The 26521-nt window shown below is 43.9% G+C and overlaps 1 protein-coding gene across 2 annotated transcripts in view; it reads left to right on the top strand.

The window, feature by feature from the left end:
* Positions 1-15625, top strand: part of CACNG7 (calcium voltage-gated channel auxiliary subunit gamma 7) — a 50911-nt gene extending 35286 nt beyond the window's left edge. For both annotated transcript variants that reach the window (XM_033961380.1, XM_033961378.1), the window contains exons 3-6: positions 10639-10725; positions 11264-11404; positions 11904-12049; positions 13056-15625. In XM_033961380.1, coding sequence (XP_033817271.1) covers positions 10639-10725; positions 11264-11404; positions 11904-12049; positions 13056-13313 — 632 coding nt within the window. In that variant the 3' untranslated portion in view covers positions 13314-15625. The remainder of the gene's footprint in view (positions 1-10638; positions 10726-11263; positions 11405-11903; positions 12050-13055) is intronic.
* The last annotated feature ends 10896 nt before the right edge of the window (positions 15626-26521 follow it).

The following is a 26521-nucleotide window of genomic DNA, read 5'->3' as shown; positions in this document are numbered from 1 at the left end:
CATCCCAACAGGAGGGCTCGACTCAGTTAACAAAATATTACTAAAATTATACAAGAGATTAGAACAGAAACTATCAGCCTCTTTTATAAAGCTGTGAGGCAACAGCCCTGAAGCCCTTTAAATCTAGCTAGCGCGGCCTTTGTAAAAGAGGCCGTATATCTTTTAGGCCAGAATTTGATCTTTAACGATTGATTTGAAAAAGAAGGATCATTAGTAAATTTCTGAAATAAATATATCTTCAGTACTTTATGAAAAGTGGGTAGATGAGAGCGAACTAATTATAGAAGGAAGGTCATTCCAAACTTTTACGAATAAAAAAGAAAATGATCGACAAAAATTGGTCATAGTTTTTATTCCTTTAACAGGGGGAAAGCCAAGTTTATATTTCTGAGAGCTCCTAGAATTAGAGATTTCTTGTGAATTAAATGAGACAGGAACCAAAGAAGAAAAAATACCATATAGGATTTTGAAAATTACAGTTGCACATTTAAATTGGGTCTTCCAGTAAACGGGAAACCAGTGAAGGGATCTCAATAAAGGTATGACATGATCATATTTATGTTTACCGTATATCGGTTTAGCTGCCGTATTCTGGATAAGTTGTAGCCTGTTAACATAAAAAAAGCATAAAGTGAGTTGCCATAGTCCAGGGGTGTCCAATGTCGGTCCTCGAGGGCCGCAGTCCAGTCGGATTTTCAGGATTTCCCCAATGAATATACATGAGGTCTATTTGCATGCACTGCTTTCATTGTATGCTAATAGATCTCATGCATATTCATTGGGGAAATCCTGAAAACCCGACTGGATTGCGGCCCTCGAGGACCGACATTGGACACCCCTGCCATAGTCCAACTGAGATAAAATAATGGTCTGAACCAAAACTGCAAAATGTTGCTGGAAAAAAAGATGACATACTCTTCTAAGCATCTTTAAACTGAAAAAGCAATTTTTAATAACACGATTAATTAGTGATGGGACAAAAGCGCGCGAGATATCAGCGTGCCGACAATTTGGTGCAAGACATCAGCGTGCCGGTGAAAAACTTACTTTTAAAGAGCTCCAACGGGGGTGTGGGGGGGGAACCCCCCCCCCACTTTACTTCATACTCTTTGCGCTGCCATTGGGGGGGGTTGTGGGGGGTGCAACCCCCTACATTATAGAGAAAACTTAACTTTTTCCGAAAAAATCGGGAAAAAGTTAAGTTTACTCTATAATGGAGGGTTCCAACCCCCCAAACCTCCCCCCCAACGGCAGCGCGAAGACTATGAAATAAACTGGGGGGGGGTTCCCCACTCACACCCCACGTCGGAGCTCTTTAAAAGTCTTGCGCCAAATTGTCGGTGCTGCAATGTCGGCGTGCTGATGTCTCACGCGCGAATGACTATGAACCGATTAATTTGATTAGATAATGAGAGTGAAGAATCCAGAATAAAACCCAGAATTCAATTACAAAAGTTAGATAGCTCTAAGTCTAATAGATGCTGGCATTGTAATCTCGAAGCAGGGACCCTAGATCATTTAATATTTTATTGTCCCTGTATCATGGCCTTTTGGAAATCAATTTGGTCTCAAATAAATTCTTTATTAGAAAACCATGTAGCATTATCATATGATACAATTCTGTTTGGTATGTCAATGAGAACAAAAAGTCAAATTTCATCAAGCAATAATAAGCTTCTATTGATTATGACAGGAGTCGCCATGCAACATATCACCAGTAACTGGAAAAATTACAATAATCTTAGCTATACATTCTGGTGGAATTTGTTGTGCCACATTTACAAAATGGAAAGAACAATTGCTATACAGAAAGGGAATTATAATAATTTTAAAAAGATTTGGGGGCCATTGACAAATTATTGTAATGATTAGACATCATTTTCCACTGACAGTATATTTATACATAGGGGGAGGGGGGATGGTATAAAATTCTAAACATAGAACATGACGGCAGAAAAGGGCCACGGCCCATCTAGTCTGCCCACACTAATGGCCCACCCCCTAACTACTTCCATGAAGAGATCCCACATGCCAATCCCATTTTTTCTTAAAATCTGGCACGCTGCTTGCCTCAATTACCTGTTCTGGAAGATTATTCCAGCGATCAACCACCCTTTCGGTGAAGAAATATTTTCTGGTGTCGCCATGAAATTTCCCACCCCTGATTTTCAACGGATGCCCTCTTGTTGCCGTGGGTCCTTTAAGGAAAAAGAGATCCTCTTCCACCTCGATACGTCCCGTGACATATTTGAACGTCTCGATCATGTCTCCCCTCTCTCGGCGTTCTATTAAAGGTTTAATCAATAGATAAGAATACAATATTTATATGATATTTTTGATTGAAATTTTTGTAGGAAGGGTGGGTGAGGAGGGAATAAATTTATGTATTTACGATGACAATAGAAACAAATTGAAGTGATGTGTTAAAGTTTTAAATGATGTAATATTGTGTACTTGTTGTAAGATGAAAAATGAATAAAGAATTTGAAAAAAATAAAAAGAATAATCAATTTTCAGTGAGTCACCAGAGGCTAACAAAATTGAACTAGGCAACTGCTCAATTTGTGGCCCAAACCAAAATAATTTTGTCTTGGTAGTAGTTAATTTCATGCACACTGAAAATGCCCAACCTTGGATTCTTAAGATGCAGGAATTAATGTCTGATTTCAAACTATTCAGAGAAGGATCGACTTCCAACAAAATAAAAATATCATCTGCATAATTATAAATTGTTTCGATTGGAAATCGTTTCAAAGATTGCAAAGTAGTCATATAAATGTTAAACAAAATAGGGGACAATGGAGAGTCCTGAGATACCCCACAAACAGAGGTCCAAATAGGTGAAAACTTGCCCTCATTATGGACTCAATACTATCTTAATATCAACAATCCTTTAAACCAGTCTATTAACGTTCCGTTAAGACCAGTATTAGCTAACAATTGAATTAAAATATTATGGTTAACGTCAAATTGTAGCAACATTGCATATCGACCCTGAGATAGAAGACCCTGAAATTTCGCTACCAAAGAAACCCATGCTGAAAAGGGAGCAGAATTGAGAATTTATCCAAATATTCTGAAAGCTGTGTAGAGACAATAGATTCAATTAATTTAGTCACTATCGGTATGTTTGCTATGGGACGATAACTTGCAGGGACAGTCGGATCCAAGTCTGTATTTTTCGACAATGGAGAAAGTGCAATATGTCCCATATCGACTGAAAAATGAACATTGAAAAGTAAACGATTTATTAGAACTGTAAACTTTTTTTTTTAATTGAAATTTTTTAACGTTTCTAAACAAGTATACAGGATATGGGAACATAAGAACATAAGCAATGCCTCCGCTGGGTCAGACCCGAGGTCCATCGTGCCCGGCAGTCCGCTCACGCGGCGGCCCAACAGGTCCAGGACCTGTGCAGTAATCCTCTATCTATACCCCTCTATCCCCTTTTCCAGCAGGAAATTGTCCAATCCTTTCTTGAACCCCAGTACCGTACTTTGCCCTATTACGCCCTCTGGAAGCGCATTCCAGGTGTCCACCACTCGCTGGGTAAAGAAGAACTTCCTAGTATTCGTTTTGAATCTGTCCTCTTTCAACTTTTCCGAATTCCCTCTTGTTCTTTTATTTTTCAAAAGTTTGAAGAATCTGTCCCTCTCTACTCTCTCTATGCCCTTCATGATCTTGTAAGTCTCTATCATAACCCCTCTACGCATTTTCAAAAAAATGCAGTGAATAAAAGCACGTCTCCCCATTTCTCCTCCCAGGAAGAAGAAAGGACAAGTGAGAGTGTCATAAAAGAAAGGATGACACCTCCTTAGAAAGAAATTGTGGTACCGTCCGAACTGACACCCCAGATTTTGTAAATCAGAAATAGGAATCCCTGCCGAACAAGGCCTGCAACTCCGAAAACCGCCGGGCACAAGGAATTTACACAAAAAAATATAGAAATATTATTTCTTAATACAACTTATATCAGTCATAGAAAATCAGAAATCCCATCAAGCCCAAGAAAGAATTGCATTGCATAACAACATAAAATTTGGTAATCAATAAGGGATAACTATACCCTTAATTTTATAGAGGCATTTAACTATTTAAACTCCTATTTTCATTGAAATTATCATAACCAAGAACTGTAAACCATGAAAAAGCATGGGAGGGGATATTACAAAAGATATAGGGCTCCTTTTACGAAGCGGTTTAACGCGAGGAATAGCGCGCGCTACACTGCCGGCCGCGCTAGACGCTAATGCCAGCATTGAGCTGGCGTTAGTTCTAGCCGCGTAGCGCGGGTGTAGCACGCGCTAAGAAGCTGCTTGCGCTAAAACCGCTAACGCGGCTTCGTAAAAGGAGCCCATAGGCTGGGAAAGGATCAAGTAAATATTTATTTTGCTCAGATTTTGCACAGAGATTCTTTAATTGATTTTCTGATATCAAGTCAAAAGCATACCAGTATCTATTTACGGGAATAATATCTCCGATGGTTTGGAAAATAGAGATACAAATGAGTCTGGGCCACTAGTAAATGAGGATATAATTGTTAAGATTTTGTCCTTAAAAAAGGTTGCCATTTTATCAACAGAAGGCATTTGAGTATTAATATATCGTTCTTTTTCAGTAGTCACAGATTTCCAAACATGGCAGGATTACCGGTAATTCGTCGAGGGCTCCTATGCACACAAGTACACTGGGCCCCCTGCCCCGCCCCATCCACCATGCCCCGCCCCAACCACAATGCCCCGCCTCCACCATGCTCCGCCCCAAGTATTTATTTCTTTATTTTTTTTATTTTAAAATTAAAAATAAACAAAGATGACCATACCAGTGCCAGTGTACAGTTTTTCTTCTATGCAACCTCCAAACATCTCTGAACAAATCCCCCCTTCCTTCCTAGAGGAAGAGATCTTCAGCTGGCAGGGCTTTGGGAAGCCCACCAATTTATATTTTGCATTTGGGTAGGAGGCATGGGGCATAGCGGGAAGAAAATTTAGTGCCCATCATTTTATTGGACTAATGCATTTCTTACTTAGCTTTCAGAGGTTAAAACCTCTTTCTTCAGATCAGTAAACTATACTGCTGTTACAGTATCCCTGTCCTGACCTGAGGAAAGGAGTTATGGTCTCTGAATTTGTAAAAAATGTATTAAAATTAGTTCAATAAACAGTATCATCTTATTTCCATTTTCTGTTAATAAACGATTATCAACACAGCTACAATAATACCTTATCCTATAGCAAAAATAAATAAATAAAACAAATAGAAATTTTTTTCTACCTTTGTTGTCTGGTTTCTGCTTTCCTCATCTTCTCATAATTCTCTTCCTTCCATCCACTGTCTGCCCCTTCCAAAAAATGTTTGTCTCCCTCTGCCATCTCTGCTCCTGCCCCCCCCCCCCCCCCCTTGGTCTGGCATCCATCACCTTCCCTCTGTTCCCCTCATAGTCTGGCATCTCTCTTCTTCCATCTCTCCTTCCCTCCCCCCCCTCTGTGGTTTTTAGCATCTCTCTTCTCATTTCCTTCACTCGGATGTGATATCTCTATGTCCTCCCCGTTCTTTGGCATCTCTCTCCTCTCTCTTCCCTTTCCTTTTCTCCTCTGGTCTTTCTTCTCTATTTTCTGTCTCTGTCTAAATTAAATTCATTCTTACTATTCAGCCCTCAGTTTCCCTCTTTTCACTGTGTCTACTCACATCTTGCCACCCCTTTCCTTCACCCCCTCCACTATCTCACTAACTCTATCTTCTTCCCCCCATCCAGCATGTGGGAAAGCAGTAGCAGTGGTGAGGAGGTGAGGGCTGGGCACAAGTTCTCCCCACTTCCATCATCTGCCCTGCTCCCTTCTGTCTCCCTTCTCCCCACTTCCATCATATGTCCTGCCCTGCCCCTTTCTTCCCACATCCATCATCTGCCCTGCTCCCTTCAGTCTCCCTTCTCCCCACTTCCATCATCTGTCCTGCCCTGCCCCTTTCTTCCCACATCCATCATCTGCCCTGCTCCCTTCAGTCTCCCTTCTCTCCACATCCATCATCTGCCCTGTTCTGCCTTGCCCCCCTCTCTCTCTCTCTCCACCCCAGGCCCATCTCACCACTCACCTTTCACTCCTATTTTTTTTATTTTAGAATAGCGACGCTCCCCCAAGCATCGATAGGCAAAGCGGCCCCCCCGATCGGCAACACTCCCCCCGATCAGCAACGTGGACCCCCCCATCGACGGAAAGTAATACAAATGAGCAACGCGGGTAAGAAAGGCAAGGGGAACTGTAATTTTGCAAGCGGTGCTGCTTGCCCAAAGCTTCCCTCTGATGTTCCCAGGCGGAAACAGGAAGCTGTGTCAAAGGGAAGCTTTGGGAAAGCAGCACCGCTTGCAAAATTACAGTTCCTCTTGCCTTTCTTACCCGCGTTGCTTGTTTGTATTACTTTCCGTCGATGGGGGGAGCCCGCGTTGCTGATCGGGGGGGGCGCGTTGCTGATCGGGGGGCTGCGTTGCCGATCGGGGAGGCCCATGTTTCCGATCGGGGGGGCCACATTGCCGATCGGGGGGGCCTCCTTCATCAGACCCCCCGACCATTTCGGGCCCTAGGCATGTGTCTACTGGGCCTATTGGTTAATCCAGCCCTGTTTCCAAAGTGAAAAGAGAACTTTATTTTGATCTTTTACTGTGGTAATTTCATTACCATAATAAATTTTCCTAGCTTTATTAATTTCGTGATTGTATTCTTTTATTTTCTTTCTCCAATTGGACCTATCCTCATCTAGATTACTTTTTTCCACTTTTTTCCCAACTTTCTGCATAATTGTTTGAGTTGACAGTGAGAAGAAGTGTACCATGGTGCATCCTTCTTATGAGAAATCAATTTATTTTTAATGGGGGCCATAGTATTAAAGATTATTTCAGATTTTTCAACCCACATTTTTAATATAGATCCAGCACTGAATTCCCCAAATGGAATTGAAAAGACTACCCAATGGAAGACTAGGCACATGATTTGATTTCATTCATTGATGCTATGAAATGTGGGTCATTTATAAGTTGTCTGATCTGTGGACCATCGAAAATTCCCGCCTTCAGTTATTCCATGGTAAGTCCAGGTAACATATGTGCTATATATTCAATGCACAAACCGTCTTTATTCAAAGCCTTAGGGATAGGGTTGCTATTCTTTGGGTTTTGGCCAGGTACTAGTGATCTGGATTGGCCACCATGAGAACGGGCTTGATGGACAATTAATCTGACCCAGAAAGGCTATTCTTATGTTCTTATCCTGATTTTGCAGAAGAGGTCTTTTAAATAGCGGTAAAAAATTTAATAAATTCAACATATCTAAGAAACTGGAGCTGAAGCGGTCTATCCAATGCAATTTTCTGAATCAGCGCCCCAAGTAACCCCAGGAACAGGTCAAAAAACCAAGGCACCAAGAAAAAAATTGTTTTTTTGTTGGCAAGTGTAATCTTAGGGCCCCACCATTCAAGTTTCAAGTTTATTCAATATTTGATTGATCGCCTATCATAATTACTAAGCGATTTACATATACAGAAAAATACAGGATAAAACCATAACAATAATATAAATAAAAATATAAAAATCATTAAAATACTAGACAAATTACTACAGGAAACACTAGGATAGAGGGGAAAGAAATACAATTTATAATAGGAAAGGAGAGAACATTGAGGGTAAATTACAAAAGGATGGGGAAAAACGAAATAAATTTGCAAAAGAAATCTTCAAGTGACTGGAATGAATGGAAGTAATAAAGAGCAATTAGCATTTCAATTAAGTATTGAAAGCGTCTTTAAAAAGAAAGCTCTTAAGTTGGCTTTTGAATTTTTCAAGATTTTTCTCTACCCTTAAATATAGTGGGAAAGAATTCCATGTTTGTGGTGCTGTAACGGTGAAGATATATTGTCTTCGAGTATTTATGAATTTTAGAGAAGGAATAACCAATAACAGTTGTTCATTAGATCGTAAAGTTTTTTGAGAAGAGTAAGGAATTAAGTCTTTATAAATAAATGATGGAGTTTTATATAACAATGATTTAAAGGTGAGTAAAGCTAATTTATACAATATTCGGTGCGCAACTGGGAGCCAATGAGCTTTTTGCAGTAGAGGGGTGACATGATCAAACTTTTTGGCCCCCATAATTAATTTAATAGATGTATTTTGTATAATCTGTAGTCTTCTGATTTCTTCCTCAGCATCTTCTGTAATCTTTGCAGGAAAGGGAAGGCCGGCAGAGTGTCTTGGTCGTGCCAAACTGTTTCCAATGAAATTTTTCTTCTACCTTTTCCCCAATTTGTATCTTTGAATAACTTTATCCCAAAATTCTTTCAGCAGTTCTGTGTTCCGCATGTTTAGGCCTTTGCTTAAAATCCACTTCATTCAAGAGAAACAGCTTGATTTTTCATTCAGGAGTGTTCCAATCAGCTCAACTACTATGATTGGACACAGGTGGCCTCTATTCAACACATCGTGAGCCTTGTTAGGGCCATTATTGGAAATGAGCTCATTTGGATTTTTGCCACGACAAAGGGTGCGAAGACTTACGCAATGAAGACGTGTTGGCTTCTTATTCTTGATTACTTTTTGCGTATCTTTTGAAAGCATAGAGTACGTTGTGTAGACCGATGAAACAAACTTTTGATCTGCATTTTCCAGCATGAAGTCTTTTCCAAGGCACTGTAGCTTTCAAAGTCAACCCAGCTTTCTAATCCCACTCATCCCACACATTTAGACTACTTTCGTTTTTTTGGGGAGGACTTTACCTTTCATCATCTCAGGGCTGGTGCAATCATTAGGCATAACTAGGTGACCGCCAGGGCAGAAGTTGTGTGTGGGGGGGGGGGGGGGAGGGGAGCAGGTGCAGTCAAAGCAAAACAGTAGATCCTGAAAGTCAGCGAACCCAATCAATGCATAGTATATTTACCTGCAAGAAGGGTGGGTAATTGTCAAATAGGCCATCTGACTTTTAGAAAGTGCCCACGTTATTTGTGTGTATGTGATTCTATAAGCATGATGTTTAGGGGCAGACTTGAAAGTTAAATGGTGGGAGGATGTTACTCCATATTATTCCAAAATTACTCCATATTACAGACAACTCCATTGGTTGCTTTTTGAGGCCAGGGCTTGGTTTAAATTTGGGACCCTTTGTTACAAAGCCGTACATGGTCAGGCACCTGGTTGTTTACTACAGCAATGTACACTTTTTAAGGTGGCTCATCCATTGTTTGTGTTCCCCCCAGTGCGAGGATGTCTTTATAAGAAATTTTTGCTTCCAACAATTGCATATCAGGCTGTTAGTTGGGATTTGGAACTGCGTATTTTGTTTGCTTCTTCGATTTCATAGATGCATTTCCGAAAACTATTAAAGACCTCTCTTTTTGTAAAAATCTTAGGAAAGTAAGGAAGATGATGTTTCTTTTGTATTTCACGGGAATGTACGCTCTCTCGATGATGTAAACCGTATCGATCTGGAAAGTATTGCGGTCTAGAAATGTATTTTAATGTAATGAGATTAGGGTGACCAATACCGTTGCACCAGCCCTGTGTTATCTCATCACCTTGCTTTTTTTTCTGAAGCCTTAGAAGTTCATTACACGAATATGTTTGTGTCCCCGTTATGAAATAAATTACTCAACACTTACGCAATGTAATTACAATAGGGCATCCAGTGGATCCAGATGAGGGAATGTAAGTTGAGTGGCCCCTCACAGCATAAAACTGATCTTTGTAAGTAATGCCTGGGGATGGATGGTGCAGCTCTTTTCTGAATTATGGGTGACACTAACCTCCGTGTACGTTAATAGAAAACTGCCTTTCCCCCTCCCAATGTGCAATAATCACAGATAGACAACAGATTTCAAAGTTCAGGAAGTGTTTTTCTTGTTGAGGTCTTTACATAGACAAGAAGTTGACATCAATACACCAAAACACAAACAAATGTTCCACTGGAAGAGGAGTCAGCTTACAAAAGAACACAGATTTATATGCTCCTTCACTTCCACAGTAACTGTGTAAACATTAATTTTTCTAGCTAGGACACCATTTGAATCTGTGAGGAAAAAAGAAAATGAATACAAAGAAATCATCTTTCGAGTGCTGCTATCATCAAGCGATGTCATCATTGAGTGAAGGCCTGAGCTGAGATCATTAGTGAACAATGCAATGAGGTCATCACTGAATGATGTCATTTAGTGTTGCTGTCATTGGAAATTGTCTTCATTGAGTGATGTCATTTGGTGAGGCCGATCACTGATGTCCTTCTTGTGCCTAGCCAGCACTGAGTGATGTCATCACTCAGTTCATCATTGTGTGATGCCACCATTTAGCGGTGCTGTGATTGAAATTATCACTGAATGATGCCATTGAGTATCAACATTATGCGATGCTCTTATTGCCTTTGAGCGAGGCAGTCAATAAGACTGGTCACCACTGAGGTCATCATTGAACAATGGCATCATTTTGCGTTGCTATTGTCAAGGTTGTCATTGAGTGAATTCGTCATTCAATAGTGTTATCATCAAGGTTGTTATTGACCAATGCCATTGTTTAGCATAGCTGTCTTAAAAGTTGTCATCATGTGAAGTAGTCATCTATAAGCTCTCAGGATTCATATAGGAAATATTTTTGTTTTTTCGCAGGTAAAGAGAAAGGCAGATGCGTGGCATCAGAATTCTTCCATGGACCAGATACAGACATTGTGACAGAAAACACAGCAAATATATTGAGTAAGTCATAGACATTCCATGTCTCTTAACCAAGCACACGCTGGTTCTTCAACAGCTTGATCTTGTTCGAAGGAAGACCACTTATTCCTACATAACAGTTCTCCTTCCCCTCTGACTCACCAGGAGGGTCTCCAATCAATTAGATGACCAGGTTGGTTGACTCCCTCACAAACTAGATGACCAAGCTGGTTGACTCCCTCACAAAGCATTGGTTGCTGGATATGATGCTCTTTTGGTACTAAATGTCATTATGCGTTAGCTGGGTTTCTGGCAGACTGGATGGGTCAGCTGGTCTTTTTCATTCCTCATGTAGTATGTTATGTGATTTGTCAACATGTCAACCTTTCTTAATGTGCTACTCCTGCTGTAAACTATACAGATACTGTATGTCCAGGGACACATTATCAGTTCTGAGGGAAGAAGAAAAGGAGAAGAGGAAGGATTCCTTCCTTCCACTTCCTAGCTACTCGCTCATGAGATTCAATCCACAAGCCTGTCTTTATGCTACAGTTATATGTTGCTGTCTTGTTTTGTGTAGAGACCATCCGTAGCGCCACACCCTTTCCCATGGTTAGTCTCTTCCTGGTGTTCACGGCCTTCGTCATCAGTAATATTGGCCACATCCGACCCCAGAGGACCATCCTTGCCTTTGTCTCGGGCATCTTCTTCATTCTCTCTGGTGAGCTTGGCAAAAGACTGGAAAGGGTGAGGGTGGGGGGACAGAGAGCAACAAAGTTTGTTTTTTGGACACATTTGTTATTTTCAAACCATTTTGGGGAAACAATGTTGTTGAGCTCCATTGACTATGCTGTTGTTCTCTTGATGATATCCCAATTTGGTTGAGCATAATCCCATTCTGTTGAACATATCCTTATTGATAGTAACCGGGTTTTGCTATTGAAATATCCAGTTTTTATTAACTAAATGACCTCTCAACTCCATCATCTATGTCCCAACAATGCTGCCTATAGAAGGTTTCCAGTCATTACTGTATATCCCAATCATGTAGATTGTTCCCTGTTCTGTTGACTAGATCTTTTTTTTTTCATTGACTACATACATGTCCCATCGATCAGATGTTGATTCTTTTGAATATGTCCTTGTTTTGTTGACTCTATCTTGAATCTATAGGCTAGAGTAAATTAAGAACATGTTTTGTTTGTTTTTTTCTTTTACAGGTCTCTCCCTAGTGGTGGGGTTGGTGCTTTATATCTCTAGCATCAATGATGAATTCATGAACAGACCCAGCAGCTCCGAGTTGTACTTCCATTACCGCTATGGCTGGTCCTTTGCCTTTGCAGCTTCTTCCTTCCTCCTCAAAGAGGTTCGACACCTTTCCTGTCTGTTGCCCACAGTTCAAAAAATTCTGATTTCCAAAAAATATCATACTACATAGTAAAGCAGCTACTGTCCAATCGTTATTAATGTTCACACTGCCCAGACTCAATACAGGCAGTTGATTCCCATAATGCAATTTTGCAGTAACTAACTAGAGTAAAATGAATCCCATGATGCAGTATTACAGGGACCGGGGGATTAGTGACCCCCACAATGCTGTTACAGCCAGCAGGGATTAAGGCAGCTGTAGAGAAATTGCTTTGGCTGTATTTCAATTACTTGAAGTCTGGCGTGTGTCCCTGCATCCTGCATTCCATCTTCTCTCAAACTTTTTTTCTTTCCAAATGCATTGTTCAAAGCCTCTTCCTCTCGCCCTCTCTTTCCTATTTCTAATCTCTTTCTTTCCTGTTAATAGCACTTCGTTTTTTTTCCCTTTCCTGTTTTCCCTTTCCGGTTCCTCTTTCTTCTGTCTCTCCTTTTTATCTCTTCTGTCGCTGAAGGTAAAAATGGCGGCCAAACCACAGCCGGTAATTGTGAATGACATACTGGTGGGAAATTCGATTCAGAATTATCCAATCTAAAACCTAGGTCCAGATGATGACAGAATGGGAAGAGGGTGGGTGAGAAGCTGCATATAGGTGTATTAATGGAACTACCCAATTTCAGCCACCAGGTGGCCTGCTTGCACATGGAAATTCGGCCTGCTTGATAGGACAATCTTCCCTAATAGCTAGATCTTTCCATGCTTAATAAAGTGAAGCCCTGAACACCAGATACTGTACATCCATTTTGTATACACAACATCCTGTCATATGTACTCTTAAAATCTTGACTCTCCCACATGTACAGTATACTTAAGGTGAAGGATTTTTTTTTTGCTATTTATACTTATGATGTTTCTCCTTGGAGGACACACAGGGTTAAGGACCACAACCTCCTCCTGAGGGTAAAATGGTTCTCCTTCACTCACTTCCCTTTTCTTTTCCTCTCAGGGTGCGGGTGTGATGTCCGTGTACCTCTTTACCAAGCGCTATACTGAAGAAGAGGCATATCGTCCCCACCCAGCTTTTTACCGTCCTCGACTCAGTGACTGCTCAGACTATTCTGGCCAGTTCCTTCACCCGGAGGTGTGGCACCGTGGGCGCAGCCCCTCCGACATCTCCAGTGATGTCTCCATCCAGATGACCCAAAGCTATCCTCTGGCTATCAAGTGCCCAGATCACATCCACATATCAACTTCACCCTGCTAAAGAAAGAAAAGAGAAGCCAACATTATTCAACTAACATAAGAGGAAACAGGGACACTGAGTCTGATTCCTGTCCCTTCCCCACAAAACAGTACTTCCAGAGCCCCACAGCATTAACTATATGTTTGGTTTAAACAGATCCTACAAGACAGCGAACTCTGTGGGCTCTCATTCCCTTTGTCCCTCCCATTTTACCTCTTCTGGACCTATATTTTAAAAGGGGGAGGGGCCCATTGGATGACATTACAGAACAAAAAGCCATTGTCAACTGGCCAAGGTAAGGGAGCCGCCATCTTGGAAAGTGAGCATTACTTTCTTGATTTCTGGCACCAGAACGGTTTCTTCTATATTAACTGGAGATTTTATTGCCTGCTTGCTCTTTAAACAAGGACTAATCAGAATAACTTCATATCATATCAGAGCCTCGACATCCCTGGAGGTGAAAGAAGGTTTTAAAATGGTCATTGCTTGGGAGGAGAGTGGGGTAGAGAGGTGGAATGATCCCCTCCACTTTTCATTGAAGAGCTGCCTCTCTCTTTAGTTAGGTTGTCTATATCTTGAAAAAGACAAATGGTTCCACTGAATCAATGAGACCAATGTTTTTGAGAAAGATTGGATGAGATAGGACCGGTTAAGCCCATCCCCCAATGACATGGAGCTTTTGGTAACGACCTATCTACTGTAAACCCATACAACAAAAATACCATCCAGTCCAGGAAGCCTCTTGGATCTACTTGGGGTTATCAAAGGTGACCTAGCCCTGATTTTTTTCAGCACCCCTCCTTGAAAAGCCCCAATGACCCAGATGTCTAGAGTGAGGTGGCTTTGAAGTGAAGAATGCGAGAGGCTCAGCAGGAAATCAGTTCAAACGGATTGTCCCCATTTCTCTAAGCTTTCTGCGTTGGTTGAAAGAGTGGGCCATACTGAGGCTCAGCAATGGGATGTGACCAACCAAGAGCAGCTCAAATGGGCATATTCGGCACCTTTGTTTGTCAGCTGCGTTCAGTTCCCAGGAGTCCATATTTTAATAAAGCCTGATGAGTTTCCAGGAACATCACTGGGAGAAATGGTACAAACATTTCCAGAAAGAGCTTTAACAGAACCATGAAAGCCCTTGGAGAAGGAGCTAGGATGGACAATAAGGTTTGCACGAGAGAGAGAGAGAGAGTCATAGGGAGAAAGGAATATATTCTTTGCAACTGAGAGAACTAAGAAAGCCAAAGTTAACATTTCCTGTCTTCCAAGAGAGAGCGGTTTTGATGGCATGTAATAGCAATCAACATTCATTGGGATCCAACATTCATTGGGATCCTTCAAGGCACTTGGTGGTCCTGTCAACAACCAACACTTGCCTCTTCCCTCTCTCACCAAAATAAAACCAGTCCCCAGGGAAGAGGCAACCAAGCCACTGGAGCTGGTTTCTGCAGCCCGTTTCATGCAGTAATACGAAGGATGCAAATAGTAGACAGCCTCCATGCCAGAGAGGATATGGGTCCAGACAACCAATGTGAAATACCTGCCTCTTAAGGACTTACTTTCTAGACAGTCATCCCTTTTTCCCAGTGGAAAAACACACGCCTCTAAGGATAGTCCTCGGATGCCAGAAAAACATTTGGCCACTCAGTCTATTTCCTTGCACGAAGAATAACATGACATTAAAGATTAAGAAAGAATGAATGCCACAATATTATATGCAAATGACTTATCCTTAGCTCATTGGAACCTACGACTGTTCGCCTTCTTTGGTCACACGATGGCTACTTCATGATTTATTGATTGATTTCAATCAAAAGCTGGTTGAACATTCCTAGGATAGCCAGTCTTCAAAACGGCGCTCGGCAAAGTCCTACGGAGGTCGCAGCATCTGAGGGAGCTTCCACTTTGCTTTCATTATGTTGCCATCTTTGGAACCAATCTCAAGGTGACACCTCTCACCTCATCTCCTCACCCCCAAAACTAGCAGCTACAGACCTTCTGTTGACCCTGCTGGCCCACCGGACACAAGGATCCGCAAAGCCACACCTCTCATCTCCCCCTTTCCAAAAGATGAGAATCTGTAAGGCTTCCCCCTCCCCCTCTCTCCATACCATTCTCCCAGGAACATCCTCTTGAGAGTGGGGAAGGTGGAAGATGGAAGGAAAAGTCAGAAATATCGTCCCATCCCTTCCGGCTGGACGGAACCTAAGAACTTAAAGCACAACGATCTACCCCCTCCTTTCTTAAAAAAGAGGTGCAGAAGAAATTCTGTAAGTCAACATCTGTAGCATTAATAGAAGGACTGGGGTTCCCCTCCCCAACCCCAAGTGGGGGCCACTAGACGACCTTCAGGTAACCTACCTGAAAAAATTATTTTATTTATACAAAAAAAATGTTACTTATAATAGCTATGATATGAAGAATGATAATATTGTTATTAACAATAAAAGAAAAATGAGATTACATTGTATTGTTTGAAAAATTTTTCCTGTCTAGTCCTTGCTACTCGGGCTTTTCAAAAAGGGGTATGCCTATGATCGTAGCAGGCAGGCACAAAGGGGTGAGCAAAAGGCACTGGGTTATTCATGATTCTCTTGGATTTATATAAGTGACCAGGAAGTGACATCAAGGCCAGCATGAGCAGATGGATGGAGATGCTGCTCGCTGCTGCCAACTAGTGGCAGAGTAAGGGGGTGCCAGCTTCCGTCCTCCTCTCCACCCCCTCTGCACCTTCCCCGCCCCACGTACCAGCATCAGCAATTCGTATCGTGTACCCCTTCCCTTCCCACGTACCAGCATCAGCAATTCCTCTGACTTCACTTCCTGGACTCGTGCCTAGGAAGTGACATCAGAGGAAGAGCTGACGCTGGCGTGAGCAGTAGGTTGGGGAGTTGCTGCTCACGCCAGGAACGTTAAAGAGGTACGGGGGAAGGGAAAGGGTATGCACGGGGGGGGGCAGGAGAGGGCAGGGAAGGATCAAATGGGGGCGCTGCGAAGATTTCAAGAAGTACGGGTGGGCACCCAAAGAGGTAGGGGTGGACACCCAAAGAGGTAGGGGAGGACGGGAGATAGGGGCGGATGCCCAAAGAGGTAGGGGAGGACGCCCAAAGAGGTAGGGGCGGGCGCCCAAAGAGGTAGGGGAGGACGCCCAAAGAAGTAGGGGCGGATGCCCAAAGAGGTAGGAGAGGATGCCCAAAGAGGTAGGGGTGGGCGCCCAAAGAGGTAGGAGTGGGCGCCCAAAGAGATAGGGAAGGGCACCCAAAGAGGTAGGGGCAGACGCCCAAAGAGGTAGGGGAGGACGCCCAAAGATGTAAGGGTGAGCGCCCAAAGAGGTAGGGGAGGATGCCCAAAGAGGTAGGGGTGGGCACCCAAAGAGGTAGGGGCGGGCACTTAAAGAGGTAGGGGAGGATGCCCAAAGAGGTAGGGGGGTGTACTTAGCACTCACATAAGTAAATGTAAGTGCTGGTATTTTATCAGCTTCTTTCCATGGGCCAGTGAGGTAAATGTTCGGACGCTCATTCAGTTCTTACGAATATTACTCCATTGTACCGCAAGATTCATTGGCTCCCTTTGGAGGAGCAAATTATTTTTAAATTGAGTTGCTTGTACTATAAAGTTGTCACTGGTCAGGCCACTCAGTACCTGACGGATTTATTTGTTTTTTTCATCCCAGAAAAACCCATCCCTTATTTGGTTTCCACCAACCAATGGCTGTAAATTAAAAAAAAATTTCATGAGCGACAACTCTCCTTTCAAGCTGCCCTGCACGATGGTGATTTTAGGCATTTGTGCACTATATCCCACTCTATCTCCAGTTTAGAAGGCAATTGAAGACATATCTCTTCAATAAATTCATAGGCAATTAGACTTTCTACATCTAGATTGTCCTGCATCCTTATTACTCTTTTGTGAACTGCATAGAACTATTTGGTTATGCGGTTTAGAAACTGACTTATTATATTGTATTTACCTCTCCAGCCCGCGGTAAGAAACTCTATGTGATTTAATAAAGAACAGTGATATTTATTTATTTATTGGGACAGTGGCTTAGAAGGGTAGGGGGTGCCCTGGGAGGTGGCGCCCTCCCGCGCCCTCCTCTCCAGCCCCCCACTCCTACACGCCCCCCACTCCACACTCGCACTCTCTCTTCCCCACCCCATACCTCTAAATCTTCACCAGCGAGAGTGGCTTTTCTCTAGCATGCTGCTCGCACCAACGTGGGATTTTCCCTCTGACATCACTTCCTGGTCCCATGACCCGGAAGTGATTCAGAGGGGAACCAGGCTGGCGCAAGCAACAGGCAGGAGAAGTTGCCTGCGCTAGCAAAGATCTACAGAGGTACGTGGTGGTGGTGGTGGTGGTGGGGGGGGGGGAGGGATGGCTTGAGCGTGCCATGGTGTGGCAGGGTGAAGAGGTGGTGGTGCCCATACCAACACAATGCCCCCCCTTACTACACAACTGTATTGGGATACCATAGCCACCTTTATAAAGAGATTCATCCAATGCAGTGTACTGCAAGTTTTAAAATCAGGTACTCGTAAGCATTTTTCTTCTGTCCCAGCAGGCTCACAATTTAACTGCATTACTAAACTAAACTAAAACTGGGGCGATGGAGGGTTAAGTGACTTGCCCAGAGTCACAGGGAGCATTGGGATCAAACTCATAACCTCAGGATGCTGAGACAGCACCTCCAACTACTAGGCTACTCTCCCATTCCAAGGTTATAGAATTAGGGCGTTAAAGCTTAAAATAATTAAGTGAAGTTTAAATTAGCCACCAGCCGATAAAAATATATAGAAAACTATCCACTTGTTCCTCAGTTTGCCACACTGTAATAACGTATGGTAGCTGTCCTCATGGGAACTTTATAACGTGTGTAGTTTTCATTATTTTTATTTTTATGCTTTTCTTTCTTTTTTATTTTCTTTTTTTACTTTTTCATCTTATTCAATAACTTATGATTTATAAATTATAAAGTGCTTGTGCCTAGTATATTAGCATTTATAGCAAAAGTAGTGATGATAGTAACCACTTAGCTTTTATCTGACTCTGGGTCTGGCTCAATCCCCACCGACGCGTTTCACGATTTCATCAGGGTCGGGGAAGGAGAACACAGAGCAGTATCTTATCCTAGCAAAACGCTAGATCCATAATTAGTGAGCATAATTAAGAGCATCTGTATAGGGGAGCAAAACACTTTTCAACACCTTATCCAGAGGAAGTAAAACCCGGATGTCTCAATCCATCTTCCTTTTTCTGGAGCCACATGGTAAACCTACACCTCGGCCTACAGGAGCCACTAAATCCCTCTGTAGAGCAGGGGTCCCCAAAGTCCCTCCTTGAGGGCCGAATCCAGTCGGGTTTTCAGGATTTCCCCAATGAATATGCATTGAAAGCAGTGCATGCACATAGATCTCATGCATATTCATTGGGGAAAACCTGACTGGATTCGGTCCTGAAGGAGGGACTTTGGGGACCCCTGGTGTAGAGTTTTCTCAATTCATGTAATATGGGCCTTTATCACCCTTGAATCATCACAGATGAAGGCCCCCCCCCCCTAATACTTTTACAATGGGATAGGCTGACTGAGGGAGGGAATGGGGGGGGCTTCCATTTACAAAACCCTTGTAATCTTCAATTAACAGCGTAGATCTCATCTTTACAACACAAGGTCAGGGATGCCCATGTTACCCACTTCCAGGCCGGAGATTCTTTTCAGTCCTTGTTTTGAAATTACATCCCAATGCCATGTGGGATTTGTAGTTCCTTGAAATCAGTACTGCAAATCCCATAATGCACCAGGAGAGGGGTGTGACCGCCCCAGAACTGGGTAACATGGCATCTCTATAAAATCACATAGTGTGGGGCAGGGGTCCCCAAAGTCCCTCCTTGAGGGCTGAATCCAGTCGGGTTTTCAGGATTTCCCCAATGAATATGCATGAGATCTATGTGCATGCACTGCTTTCAATGCATATTCATTGGGGAAATCCTGAAAACCCGACTGGATTCGGCCCTCAAGGAGGGACTTTGGGTACCCCTAGTGTGGGGAATTATACTATAAATTTTATTATGTCACAATCTGTATGCTGTAAGAATCTAAGCTTCCAAGCTATGTCACTTGTTGGTCTTTTACAGTATCTCTACGCCCAAGGTTGATGCCAGTCATTGCTGGTCCTACTCTTTCACTCCTTTTGCCTCCTCCCCCAGTGCATGTTAAGCAATGTGGCCCCTGCACTTTTCTGTGGAAGCAACTACAACTCCCAGCATGCAATGGCCACAGAAGAGGAGGGTGGAAAAGCAGGACTTCCACAGAGATCTAATCACGTATGTTTAGGGCAGGGGTAGGGAACTCCGGTCCTCGAGAGCCGTATTCCAGTCGGGTTTTCAGGATTTCCCCAATGAATATACATTGAAAGCAGTGCATGCAAATAGATCTCATGCATATTCATTGGGGAAATCCGGAAACCTGACTGGAATACGGCTCTCGAGGACCAGAGTTTCCTACCCCTGGTTTAGGTAACCAGGATACCCATTCCAGAAGGAAGACTTTTTGGCCAGTCCTGCATTTCTGTCAACCTCATCCTGGTGCATTGAGGACCTGCAAGCGCTGATGTCAACAGACTACAAATATAAAACCAGGACTGGCCAAAATGTCCCCTTCTGGAATGGATAACCTGGTTTGAATATTGTACATCAGCTTGATAGCAGAGTGTGAGTATATGAATAAAGGGAAGGAGATGTGAGAGGAGAGTCTTCTAAGTTCTATCCCCCCCCCCCCCTTCACAAAACCCCTCTTATTACTAGATCCCACAGCCCTGGGTTTCATTTCAAGTATCCCTGAATAACTTGTGCTGCAAAATGATTTCAATATACCCCTGGCAGATCACGCTGCCATCACATCACATCCTGCTGTGTGCTTCAGTCACGCTCATTCAAGATTTATCAATTGCCGTAGCCCCCTCTCTCCCTTTTTATTAACCGTTACACCACTACTCTGTGCTCCAACATCTTCATAGAGAAAGGCATTGCTAAAAGCCTGGTAGGGCAATCTCGTACACACAGATGGAGAGTTAGGATTATAGTCCATATTCGGTCCCTTTCCAGTAGGTATGAGGGTTAAGAAATCAAGGTCTTAAACAGTAGCAGGGGAGGCCCAGGAGAATCTGAGGAAGATCAGCTAACTGTGAGGTGAGTCAAATGCTGAAATGAAGATGTGAGATCTCCATCATTAAAGGGTTAAATTAAGGCACTGGTCAAACATATATCTGTCTAGGTCTAGAATCAGGGATCTCAAAGTCCCTCCTTGAGGGCCGCAATCCAGTCGGGTTTTCAGGATTTCCCCAATGAATATGCATTGAAAGCAGTGCATGCACATAGATCTCATGCATATTTATTAGGGAAATCCTGAAAACCCGACTGGATTGCGGCCCTCAAGGAGGGACTTTGAGACCCCTGGTCTAGATGACCCCCTGAGGTCCCTCCCAGCTCCATCTTTCTAGATGATCTCCTGAGGTCCCTCTCAGCTCCATCATTGTCTGATTCTAGATTATCCCCTGAGGTTTCTCCCAGCTCCATCTTTCTAGATGATCCCCTGAGATCCCTCCCAGCTCCATCATTCTCTGATTCTAGATGATCCCCTGAGGTTCCTCCCAGCTCCATCTTTCTAGATCAGTGATTCCCAACCCTGTCCTGGAGGAACACCAGGCCAATCGGGTTTTCAGGCTAGCCCTAATGAATATGCATGAGAGAGATTTGCATATGATGGAAGTGATAGGCATGCAAATTTGCTTCATGCATATTCATTAGGGCTAGCCTGAAAACCCAATTGGCCTGGTGTTCCTCCAGGACAGGGTTGGGAACCACTGTTCTAGATGATCCCCTGAGGTCCCTCCCAGCTCCATCATTCTCTGATTCTAGATGATCCCCTGAGGTTCCTCCCAGCGCCATCTTTCTATATGATCCCCTGAGGTCCCTCCCAGCTCCATCTTTCTAGATGATCTCCTGCGGTCCCTCCCAGCTCCATCATTCTCTGATTCTAGATGATCCCCTGAGGTTCCTCCCAGCTCCATCTTTCTGGATGATCCCCTGAGGTCCTTCCCAGCTCCATCATTTTCTGATTCTGGATGATCTGAGGCACATCCTGTAGTAGGCAGTCAGTCATTGCCAGCATCTCTTCTCCTCCTTGGCATCTCTCCTCCTCTCTATGCCTCTTCTTTTTCTGCACCTCCCAACTGGCAGCTCAGGGCCCTGTCTGGAGGACCTCTGCTCATGTGCAGATGTCGACGTCCACCCACTTCCAGGTACCCTCGAGCCGTGGCCACCAGTTTAGTGTGCCACGGCTCGTAATGTTTGTGGCACACTGGCCTAGATGACCTTTTGGGGTCCCTCCTAGCTCCATCTTTCTTTTACTCTAGATGACACCCTGAGGTTCCTCCCAGTTCCTTCTCTGATTCTAGATTATTGCCTGAGGTCCTTCCCAATTCCATCTTTCTCTGACTCTAGATGACCCCCTGAGGTTCATTCCAGCTCCATCTTCCTCTAAATCTAGATGATCCCCTGAGGTCCCTTCCAACGCCATCTTTCTCTAACTCTAGATGATCCCCTGAAATCCTTCCCAGTTCCCATCATTTCCTGACTCTAGATGATCCCCTGAGGTCCCTCCCAGCCCCATCTTTCTCTGATTCCTGGTGACCTCTAGAATCCCCATGTATACATAGAAATCTGTCTATTTTCTGGGCAGTAAGGGTGTCCATTCAGACATTTCCAGTAGCTTAAAAGCTGGGGAGACACCATATTACGTACAGGAATGCTTTTTTAAAAAAAAATTTAAGAATTACAAAAATCCCTTCTAGAACGGAATGGCGTTATCCTTGGGAAGAGGCTGCATTGTTGCACAGGCGCTGGGTACTGAGCGCATTCCAGGTTGCCATGGAAACGCAGCAAGGAGCTCAGCCTGTGATGGGAAGAGCATATATTATCCAGAGAATAAGAGAATGGGGGGTGGTGGGAAGAGAGACAGACACGGAGATATATAGAGACAGACAGACAGAGAGAGGGAATGGGGGAGACTGCTGGATGGAGAGGGAAGGATGGAGAAGGGGAGATTAATGTGAGGAACAGATTAATGGATTAATGTGAGGAACAGAGAGACAGACAGATGGAGAGGGGGAGAGACAGCGGAAGTGAAGGAGAGACACCAATTTGCAAGTTAAGCTGGAGCCATTTCACTAAGGGGAAAGCCGGGCCGACAGCAGCAGGGGCGGGGGAGGAGGTGGCATCAACCAACTCCATGTCAGCTGGCCAGGCAGATTCATTCCTGATATTTTAACTGCCCTCACTCTTCCATTGCATGCAAGGACTTGTAGTCCTGGCCTGTCTTCCCCCTTCCCTTAAGAAAAGCACAAGGCCTTAAAGGTGGGATAAAACCTGGACTGGATTGTGCTGGAGCAAGCAGAAGTGGTACCCAACCCACTGCACTCAAGTGCAGACGTAAGGGTCAGGATCCCCTTCCTTTGTGAAGCTCTCACCTGTAGACACCCTAAGGGGTAAGGGCAAGGCCAGAAGCAGATTTGGGGGCCTTTTCTTTATCCCAGTTCATTTGAGGGTGTGGTAGTGATTTTTTTCCCTGGTGTGATTCCAATCCCCCCCCTTGGACCCAATCCCCCCAAGAACCCCACTCATCCCTGCCATCAGTATTTTTTACATTTCAATGCGATCCAATCCCCTATTCCTCTCTCCCCCTTTCACTATCTTCTCTCTTTTTCCCCTTTCTCCATCTACCACTCCATCATCTCCTCACCTTCCTTTCACCTTTCGCTAGCTCCCTCCCCCATGCCTTCTCTTTGCCTTTGCTAGAAGAATTTTGTCCTCCGATCTCCCACTCACTCTCTCCCTCCTGCCTTCTTTTGCTCCCTCCCTCCTTCCCTCCCCCCCCCCTCTCCATGCATCCACCCTGCCTCTCCTTCTCTCTCCCTCCCTTTCCATCTCTGGTAGGGTATATTATTCGAGCGGTGGTTTCTCCCAGTGACACAACACTCTAAATCAAACCGTCTTCCTCCTCTCTCCCCTATCCGCCCCCCCCTCCAGCCCCTTCTCCGGGGTCTTGGAATCAAGTGCCGTTTCGCTCTCCCCCATCCTAGCAGGACGCGAAGGGGAGGAGGGGGGGAGGGTGGATATTGGGGGAGGTTAATCAAAAGCGGCTAAAATTCTCCATCAAATTTAGGGGACTTGTAATTGTTTTCTCCCCTGACAGAACCGGTCAGCGGGACAGGGGAGCGTGCTTTCCAGCCGGAGCCCTCCGATTGAACAGCACAGGTAAGAGATACGAATGTTTTTAAATTGTTGCCTGGTGGTATCAGGAGAATGAATAGTTGGCTGGGATAGGGAAGGGAGAGCAAAATACAGTATTTGTCCTTCATTAAGGTTAATAAATAGAAGGAAAACCAAACAAATTATAAGGTGATACCTTTTCATTGAATGTTTTTGATATGTTTTTAACCAGCTTTTAGAGGCCAGAACCTCCTCCCTCAGGTCAGGACAGTATAACCAAAAGATGACAATCAGAATTTCTAAGTGAAATGCAAAATCAGTAAAATGACAATCTCACGGGGAGACTCTCTCTCTATAGATATATACAGTATATATCCTAACCATGCTTCTAAATGCTAAGGCACTGAACACCTTCTTGCACTTAAACCAAGGCAAGCAAGGAGAAAAATGCAACAGATTTCCTGAATCTTCATCTGACAAGATGAAAATGTGCATCGAGTGAGGGGCGGGAGGTATAGGGGAGAAAAAGAGTCTAGAGAAAGGAGAGACAGCCGGACGCTATTTTAAAAACATAATTTTTGATTCTCCATTGCGGGTGTCTCACCTTTAAATAGTTCCCCCCCCCCCGCCCCTTACCCACCCAGCAGGATCCTCTGTGGGTGACTTCCTGCTCCCTACCCACACACTCAGTGTCCTCAAATTCTGTCCAGCTGATTTTGTATGTGTATCTTGGGTTCTTTAAGTGGAAAAGAAACGTGGGTGTTGGGGAGGGGAAGAGAAGATGAAAGAACGCTCCATCTCGGCTTCCCCCCATCCCCCCATCTCTCCTCCATCCCTTCAATATTTTAACGTGCCATTTTTGCAAACCAGCCAGGCAGATGTAATCCATCGGAATAATCCATGGCCACGCCACATCTGGATTCCTCCCTCTTTATTTGTGTATGTATATATAAACGTGTTTTCGAAATGTGATGGTGCCTGCGGCCGGGGGGGGGGGGGAAGGGAAGGCGCTGCAGCGATGCATTTCGGCTGCACTTTCTCTGGACCTTTACGGCTGAACCCCCATCGCCCTGCCACTCAGACGCGCGCTCTGCCACGTCTGCTCGCTTCCAGCTGTTGCAGGCCGCTGTCTCGCGATGGGACGTAGATGTGCTGGAAAGTAGGCTGAGAAGAGGGAGGAAAGTACGGACGCTCTTTCCAAAGCCCCTTCCCCCCTCCTTCCCTGCACGCCCCCATTCATGCATTTTAAGAGAGCTTTGCCATCACTAGAGCTCACGTGACAAAAATCCCAAACCCCTTTACGACACCCGTGTAGAAACACCCAGGTACATGCTGCCTTAAGAAAAATGCATAGAGCAAGAACCGTCAAGCAGTTTTAAGCATACCTGTGATGTGTGTAAAGCATGAATACAGCACAGACGGATGAAGAGCAGATGTCACTCAGATACACCTAAAGCATGAATACAGCACAGACAGGTGAAGAGCGGATCTTCATCAGAGCCGCATACAGGTGTCACACTAGTATATTTAGAGCATGAATACAACTGAAAAATATATCTTCATCAGGAAAATATCTCATTTCATATGACTGATGGACCAGAAAATGTATCTTGTTATGTGTAACCATTCTTTCATTCTGAGCCCTGGCTGAAACAATCTGCTTGGGATGAGAATAAATAATACGGGGCATTCACGCTTGGCGAGGGAGAGGAATGGAAAGGGAAGGATAGGGTGAGATGGTGGGGGTTAGTTCCATTCCCTACCCCTCTGATGATCCCCTGAGTCCACTCTGACAAACACAGAATTTAGACAAAAGGTGGTAGTATATACAGTGACATATTCTATATTATTATAAGTCATCTGAAGCAGATTTAATTCATTTACAGTCATAAACTTGATCATATCTATATGCAATAGGTGTATATGCATTACAAAGGAGCTGAAAATACCAGAGGATACCACTGAAAATGTATAGAGTATAATAACTGAAAATACCAGAGGAGACTCCAGAAAAATGTAGAATGTAAGGGTTGAAAATACCAGAGGAAACTCAAGCAAAATGCAGAGAGGGCTGAGACTGAAAATACCAGAGGAGACCAGCAAAATGCAGAGAGCACAGAGGCCAGAAAATACCAGGAGGAGACTCCAGCAAAATACAGCGAGTGTATGAGCTGAAAATACCAAAGGAGACTTTAGCAAAAAGCAGAGTGAAAGGGCTGAAAATACTAGAGAAGACTACAGGGCGGACAAACTGAAAATAATGGAGGAAGAATCCTGTAAAGTCACAAAGTGCAGGCACTCAAAACGCAAGTGAGACACCAGGAATATGCAGAGAGTGCAGGGACTGAAAATAACATAAGAAAATAAGACTAGCCATCCCGGGTCATAGCAATGGTCCATTGAGACCAGTCTCCTGTTTCCACAAGTACTTGGCAGAAACCCGAAGAGTGGCAACGTTCCATGTGGGATCCCCAAAGAGTGGCAACATTCCATGTGGGATCCCCAAAGAGTGGCATCATTCCATGCTATCGAACAGAGGAGACTCCAGCAAAATGCAGAGCACTGCAGAGGCTGAAAATACCAGGAGGACACTCTGGCAAATGCAGAGAGCAGGGCTTAAATGCACAAGGAAGATTTCACTTGCATCTGTCTTTTTCAAACAAAGGTTTCTTCATTTGGTAAAGGAGCAGTGTAAGGGCTGAAAATACCAGAGGAAACTCAAGCAAAATAAAGAGAGGGCTGAGGCTGAAAATACCAGAGGAGACTCCAGCAAAATGTAGAATGTAAGGGTTGAAAATACCAGAGGGAAACTCAAGCAAAATGCAGAGAGGGCTGAGGCTGAAAATACCAGAGGAGACCAGCAAAATGCAGAAAGCACAGAGGCTGAAAATATCAGGAGGACATGCTGGCAAATGCAGAGAGCGCAGGGCTTAAATGCACCAGAGAGCGACAAGGAAGGTTCTCCG

Source organism: Geotrypetes seraphini, chromosome 10 (assembly GCF_902459505.1).
Source record: "Geotrypetes seraphini chromosome 10, aGeoSer1.1, whole genome shotgun sequence".
NCBI classification, from domain to species: Eukaryota; Metazoa; Chordata; class Amphibia; order Gymnophiona; family Dermophiidae; genus Geotrypetes; species Geotrypetes seraphini.
Note: the sequence above shows the minus strand (reverse complement) of the source record. Positions and strands in the feature narration are given on the sequence as shown.